Source organism: Mirounga leonina, unplaced genomic scaffold, assembly GCF_011800145.1.
Source record: "Mirounga leonina isolate KUSES-001 unplaced genomic scaffold, KU_Mleo_1.0 Mir_114, whole genome shotgun sequence".
Classification (NCBI taxonomy): Eukaryota; Metazoa; Chordata; class Mammalia; order Carnivora; family Phocidae; genus Mirounga; species Mirounga leonina.
Genome location: NW_023270265.1, coordinates 29,404,491 through 29,412,103, shown reverse-complemented (window position 1 = coordinate 29,412,103; position 7,613 = coordinate 29,404,491). Strand labels below are relative to the sequence as shown.

General features: G+C 50.0%; 1 protein-coding gene across 1 annotated transcript in view; it reads left to right on the top strand.

The window, feature by feature from the left end:
* COL17A1 (collagen type XVII alpha 1 chain) overlaps positions 1–7,613 on the top strand; it is a 50,353-nt gene that overhangs the window by 6,818 nt on the left and 35,922 nt on the right. The window contains exons 3-6 of the mRNA XM_035028606.1: positions 980–1,024; positions 2,447–2,551; positions 3,544–3,675; positions 7,141–7,188. Of these exons, the coding sequence (XP_034884497.1) occupies positions 980–1,024; positions 2,447–2,551; positions 3,544–3,675; positions 7,141–7,188 (330 nt within the window). The remainder of the gene's footprint in view (positions 1–979; positions 1,025–2,446; positions 2,552–3,543; positions 3,676–7,140; positions 7,189–7,613) is intronic.

The following is a 7,613-nucleotide window of genomic DNA, read 5'->3' as shown; positions in this document are numbered from 1 at the left end:
GTACACATACGCCTGGGCATGCGCACGCGCACATATACCCGGGCATGTGCACACCTGCGCACACCGCACGAGTGTGCTATTAAAGATCCATGACTCGATCTAGGTTGCTGCTCCTTTATGTCCCACACAGAGGGCGGTGGTGCTGACGGTCACCGTCAGAGAACAGCGTGGGCCTCACTGTGGTTTTAGGAATCCGCGCACCTCCCCGTGTTGCTGCAGGGGAGAAAGCGGTTCAGGGAGGCAACAGGTCTTTCTTCTAACCGGTATTTAAAACATACTGGAAGCTTTTATTACCTCCATAGACTCACCGTCACTTGGGAGTCTAGAGAAACTCAATCTGGGGAGGCAGAGGCACTGGTTCTCCAAGTCTGTCTTCGATGTTCCTTTACCCCTGATTTCACCAAGCACCAAATGTCACTTACTAACCCCCGGCCTTCCTCCACCGCCCCACACTCAGGGATGGCCCTGAAGATTTTAGAATGAATTATGTCCTTCAGACACCGCTAGTTGAAAAAGAAGCACAAAGTACTTACCCACTTCACAGTGAGATCAGCCAGGATGATGCACTGGCCCAGCCGGACTGGGTGACCACTCGGAAGGGGCAGTGCAGACAGACTGTGGCTCCCCACACTTGAGGGTGACTTGAGGCCCTGGTCCTCCTTCAAAGGTGAATCCAGGCCTGGACTGGATCTAACTGTTAAATGAGAGACATGAATGCCAAGGTAAGTCATCCTTCTAATCAGTGGGTAATTCCATTTGGTTCCAAAAGGATATAAACGTATTTTACAGGTACATTAAACCCCATTGTTATTGCACATATGTTCATGTACAGAGGGTCAGAGCACATCCCTTAAAGCACAAGTATACAAAAATCCATGTTGAACCTAATTTAAGATGCTGAGCCCATGATAGATGTTAGACCTTGCCAAAATATAGGGAATTCGGTGTGTTAAGATATCTTTTTGTTGTCTTTTTCTAGTTATCACGGAAACAGTAACTACAAGACTTACATCCTTGCCGCCAAGTAAGTGACTATCAAGAGCTTTCTTCTCAGCAAGGCATGTGTGAAGGACTCCACATGTAACCTTTCCCATAGGCGCTTACTCTTCAGTTGAGCAAATCCAAAATATCTGAAATCTCTTGTTTAACAGCTATATAGACATTAATTTATATACCACAAAATTCACCAGTTTGAAGTATATATAATTCAATGGTTGTTAGTATTGTTAACCTTAAAAATAAAACTGCCCGTTATTTTACCAGCAAAATATGGGTTTATTTGGGAATAGCAAAGAATCACAACCTGGAACAAGCAAGCTAAGACAGAACCATAGGCAAGTCCAACAAACAAAGGAGAGGAACATTATTTTATGGAGAAGAAAGAGGAAGCTGAGAGGTGTTGTTTAAATGAAAGACCATCAGAGAAAAGCAAGAGTTCAGGCTGTTGGATGGTTCCTCACTGGCCAAGTTGCAGGTGTAGTAGATTTCCTGTAGGAGATGCAATGTACACTTTCCCTGTACATTGGGGCCTGTAATTGATGACTCTTTCCTGTTGAGGATTCTTCTGTTATGTCTGTAATTGACATTAAGTGGCGTGGCTCCCCTTCCAACCTCCCCCTCCAGCATCAATTCACTTTAGCGAGGTTTCCTTTTATTAATTTTCACAGTATATTTACAGAGTTGTGCAGCCATCGCAACAATCTAATTTTAGAACATTCCATCACCCCAAAAGGAAACTTCACGACCATTAGCTATTACCACCCCTCTCCCCAGCCCCCAAGAACCACGAATCTATTCTCTGTCTCTATATATTTACGTGATCGGACAGTCGTATCAAAAACCTTATCTAGCCTGAGCATGGAGGGTGGGAGAAGGGAACCAGTCAGGCTTCCGTCTGAGTCCACTTGTTTTCTGAGGGGGTCCTTAGGTTGAGTGGATTCTGTATTGGAGAACTGAGCCCTAAAGCTACCCCTGCACCTGCCAGGCAGCCTGGCTTACAGAGGATGGGGACGAGAGGTCAGAGCATGACAGGCCGCCATGCGCCATGAACACCAGCGACACAGAGCTGTCACCCCTTCAACAAGTCTAGTGGCTGCCATTGTCTGTGGCACTGACCAGGCAATTTCCACAAGTCAAGCCCAACCCACGTCCTGGCCTTACAGAGCCTTTCATCACTCAGTTGCCTTTTCTAATACTTCAGTTTTCCTAATGAGCAACTTGCTATGCTCCATCCAGAAGACTTTCCTTATAAATGGGGTAGAATATTTGCTCTTGACATTTCTATCACAAACAAACAAATGAGAGTATGGCAGCTTGCACTTGCAAAGGGACCCCCAACCAGCAGGGTCATGGGTGGTAAGCCAGGGGTGGTCTCCACAGCGGAGGAGGAGAGGACCCCCTGGCCTGACTCCACCCATAAATTGTCACCTGCTTCTTGTTTGTGCAGAAGGGGGAACCAGCAACGGCTATGCTAAAACGGGCTCTCTAGGTGGAGGGAGCCGGCTGGAGAAGCACAGCCTGACCCATGGCAGCAGTGGTTACATAAACTCAAGTAAGTGGCTGCTGGTGGAGGGACTGGGGGAAAACAGATGGACAGGGCAGAGGGAGTCCTACAAGGAGAGGGATGGTCACAACCGCTTGTCATCCTTTCCAAATGCCCCCAATTGTTTGTGTAACTGACACAAGATCCCAGCCAAGGTGATACTTTTGAATCCGCCGCATTTAAAGCCTCCTTACAATGGGGTCAATTTTCATTAAGTCCCCAATATAAATAACAATCCTCAAGAATGCTTTGTGGGGAGGTCGCTCTGTTCCCACTGAATCACTCTCTTGCCCCCACTTCTTTTAGGGAAGGGTGTGTACACAAGAGGGTTTACAATTTGAATTAACAACAAAAACAAAAGAAACTTAACGACTGGGTTACTCTGCTCGAGGAGTCTAGCGATACACAATCCCGCACTGAGTTTCCACTGGGCAAGCATCCAGCACAGGCCCATTGTTCCCAACGAAACACTCTTTCACGGTGATAGCTTTCAAACCAAGACAGCAAGCAAGGCAAACAAAACAAAGAACAAGCACACATATAACCCCTGAGGCCATTTAAACCATCTTGGATTGACACGGAAAAAGAAGACCCAAGACACACAAATAGCCAGGTTGACCAAGAGGCGTGGTTGCTGTGAGCTGTCAGGGAACACCTCGTCGGATTGTATTCTGGTCCATCCAGCAGTGAGCTGCAATTAAATGCCAGGTCCTCAAGAAAAATCCTGCCAGAGCCTCTCCATTGCCATGTGCAGCCATGTCCACAAAGGGCCCCCCCGCCTTCCTTCCATGGTTAGCTGGGCAAGGACACTGGTGATGATCCCACCTCCCATTTCTGAGCCGCCGCGGGAGTGCCCAGGTGGACCCCGTCAGCAGCGTTCTCAGAAGGTCCTCGGGGCCTTCCGGAGGGCCCTCTTTTATCTTGAGCAGCCTGAGTGTAGTCAGTATAACTGCAGGCCAGTCTGAAGTGCTGTGAGAGTTGATGCTTTTCCCCACTCGCAGGTGGGAGCACGCGGGGCAATGCCTCCACATCCAGTTACAGGAGGGCTCACTCCCCGGCCTCCACTCTGCCCAACTCACCAGGCTCCACCTTTGAAAGGAAAACTCACGTCACCCGCCACGGAACATACGAAGGTATCAGTCCCATATATTTTATTTTATTTCATTTCATTTCATTTTAGAGAGCGAGAATAAGGGGGTGAGGGGCAGAAGGAGAGGGAGAGACAGAATCTTAAGCAGGCTCCACGCCCAGCGTGGAGCCCAATGCAGGGCTCCATCTAATGACCCTGAGATCATGACCTGAGCTGAAATCAAGGGTCCGATGCTTAACCGACTGAGCCACCCGGGCGCCCCTCAGTCCCACAGATTTTAGAACTACTCTCTCCGCCAAAAGAACTTCACTCATCCTTTGAGGATGGAATTATTGGCCACTCGTGTTTAGCTGTTTCTGCCCTCAACTTTCTCTTTACTTGTGTTTTGATGTGGTTTGGAGTGTTGGGGTCTGGAGCCAACAGCCAAGAAAGAATTCTCCAGATGCCTTTAGTGCAAAAAGTTTGTTTTATGATAGCTCAGGGACAGAACCATGGCAAGAAAGAGCTGCTGCCCTGGGATTGTGAGGAGCAACTGATTATATACTTTGGAGTTCGGGGGAGTAAAGACAAAGGGAAGTTCCAAAAGGGTTTTCATAATGCTGAAGAAGACTCACCGGATACTTGAGGCCTGGCTATTGTCAAGCTAAGGTTGTTTTTCTTTTTTTTTTTTTAAGATTTTATTTATTTATTTGAAAGAGAGAGAGAGACAGCAAGAGAGGGAACACAAGCAGGGGGAGTGGAAGAGGGAGAAGCAGCCTCCCCGCTGAGCAGGGAGTCCGATGCGGGACTCGATCCCAGGATCCTGGGACCACGACCTGAGCCGAAGGCAGATGCTTAACCGACTGAGCCATCCAGACACCCCAAACTAAGGTTGTTTTTCCCTCTAGCACAGCACTGACAGTAAGACAGTTGAGAGCTTCCTGGAAGAATGTTATACTCTGCCCGCCTCAAGTATTTGTTAATGGGCTGCAGGTTATAAGGAAATTTAATTTCATCTACATTTCCTTCTGCCTTTGTTTCCCACATCAGTTTCCTTTCCTTTATGGACTCAAGTTGGAGATTTCATTGACTTACCCACCCCCTTATTCATTCATCCATTCAGTATTTTATCACATATCTACCATGTGTTTAACACTGTATGGAATGCCTTAGTGGACACCATAGGGGCCAAGGGCTGGCTGCCCCAAGACAGGCCACTCTGGCATGAACATTATTTTGCGTTAAAAGCAGTCAGAACCCAGCAGATTCAGGAAAAGCTTTCTACCTCCCCCTCAACTGCCTGCTTATACCAAGAAGAGAGCTATTAACAGATTCCCCTCCCCAAGACACTTACCTACATAAGGCAATCTTTGTTTTCCAACCATCTCCTCTCACCTTCCTGCTAATGGCCTTTCTGCCCTTTGTATCCTCAGACCCCTACCCCTCTCCTCAGCTCACACAAGCATCATGTTGCCTGTCTCTGGAATTTCCATGTCTGTGTGCATTCCCTGTATGTACAAAACTAAATTTGATTTTCTCCTTTCTCCTGTTAGTCTGTCTTATGTCAGTGTGATTCTTAGTCCCGCTCTAAAGATCTTGTAGGGCAGAGGGTACCCACCCTTCCTCTCCAACACTTAAATGAATTAGACGTGAGGCCATCTAGGGGGCGCAGTTGGTTAAGTGTCCAACTCTTGGTTTCGGCTCAGGTCATGATCTCAGAGTTGTGAGACTGAGCCCCCCATCTGGCTCCGTGCTCAGTGTAGAGTCTGCTGAAGTTTCTCTCCCTCTCCCCCTGTCCCTCTCCGCATGCACTCATTCTCGCATGCTCTCTCTCTATATAAAATAAACAAATCTTTTAAAAAGGAGAAATGAATTAGACATGGATCTTGTCTTCAAGTTGCTCTGGTCTAATAGATTAGCTAAGATGACAGGTAAAAACTATGATGTAAAGTTGAAGGGGCTGAGCGTTTCCAGCTGAGTGTTCAGGGAAGACTCTATGGAGAGGTGGCCTCTGAACTGGGCCTTCAGGATGTGTGACATTTGAGGCCTGGGTGGGGGGGCGGGGGGGCGGGGGGGCGCTCCAGCCTGCAGGGGGCGCACTCAGCACAGAGGGGCAGAAGTCAGGGCTGGGCAGCAGGCCACTTGGTCCTGACGTGAAGAGAGCTGGAGGGGCTCAGATTCAGGGCTGGCCTGTGATGTCTGGACTCTATCCTGCAACACTAAGAAGCCACTGGGATTTTTGAGTAGAGAGTCGATCCTCTTTGAGGGCCAGGACTAGAACTCCGGAAGCCATGTACAGGAAGAACAGGGAGGAAAGAGGCTGAACATGGTGACAAGTTAGAAGATGCTTATAGTCAAGGGCAAACTTGGCTGGGATTAGGGCGGTGGCAATGGGAGAGGAAACAAGGAGCGGGAGATGGAATTGATGTTTGACAATTGATTAAATACGAGGGGAGAGGGAGGAAAAGGGAGTCCGGGCCACTGAGATTCAAGCACAGGTGGCTGGGTCCACAGTGGTGCCAGCGACTGAGAGAGGGGTGCCGGAGGCAGACCCCCATGTGGACGAGCTCAGTAATGCTCCCAGGTGGGGCTCCCAAGCAGGGAGTGGGAGCGGGGCGCACAGCACGTGAGCTCAGGGAAGCGGTCGGGCAGGATACCCAGTTTGGAGTCATTTACAAAGAGATGTTAGTAGAAGATGGAAGACTAAGGAATCAGCCAAGGAAGGGAACAGGAAAGCAGAAGGGAGCAAAGAAAGATAAAAGTGGGGATGAAACGGAAGGAAGAGCCAGAGGACACAGGAGGAAGAGGAGTCTGGGGGGGTGGGGAGAGCAGGACCCCGATAGAGACATGGAAGTCAGTGCAGGAACGCACTCAGGGTCAAGAAGCAGGAGGCGGGCGGAGGACATCTGGGTTCGGCTCCTAAAGTCCCCTCAGTGCCTGGTGACTGCAGAAGCCGGTTTGGTGGGAAACAAATGAGCCGGGCAGCAGGGGGTCTGACCGGGACTGGAGATGGGTCCTGGTGCTGGAGAAGCAGGACTGAGGGATGGGTTCGCCAGTACGTGATTTAAGACCCAGAGCTGTCAGGGGGTCTGGTGGGGGGGCGAAATCCAGGCTTGTGTCACCACAGTGCCGTGTGATGTGAGGCCTGCCTGGGGCCTTCATTGTACCGTCCGCGTTCGGGACGAGCTTCACAAGGTCAGTGACGCTCCCATGCTGACAGCACATTTACTTGACCAACACTGGTACAGGGGAAACCCAGTCAAGAGCTTAAAAACAAAAAAAGAAAAGCAAACCTGCTTTCCTGTGTTCCAACCCTTCGCCGTCTGAAGTAGATCTGTGATCAGGATGAATCTCGGCAGCTGGGTCCAGCAGGCGCGTCCTATTTCAAGAGCGAGCCCGCTGCCGAGCACCTACATCCTCCTGACCCAGGGCTGCCAAGGCTCAGAAGGGGGCACCCGGCACACCTTCCCCCCTCCGAAGCCCCCCGGCTCACGTGGCCATGGGTACTAAGTGTTTTCTCGCCCTGCAGGGAGCTCCAGTGGCAACTCTTCTCCGGAGTACCCTCGGAAGGAATTCGGTAGGTCCTTTCCTTATTTTCTGAAGGCACGGTCAGATGCGCTAGGGAAATGCCTGGGGTCAGGGGTGGGGGGTGGGGGGACACGGAGTTCAGTGGATTCTTCTAAAGGACTTTGACCCTTGCTGATCAGTTTTTCCCTTGCTCTTTATCCTGAAGCATCTTCAGGCCACAGTCAGCCACGTTAACTTGCTGCCATTAGCCATTGCTCCTGAAACTACCGAAATGGCAAGTTGGTCACACAAGGCTCAGACTTGGACAGAGAAGCCCCTAAGGCCAGGCAACAATTGTAGGGTGTGTCCTTCCGCAGGATGCACAGGGACCTCCCAGCAAAGAGCAGCAGGGGTTCGAATGCACACACACCACAAACATCGTAGCCCCCCCGCCCCCCCCCCCGCTACAGCGGGCGGCAAAGGGGCACATTTATA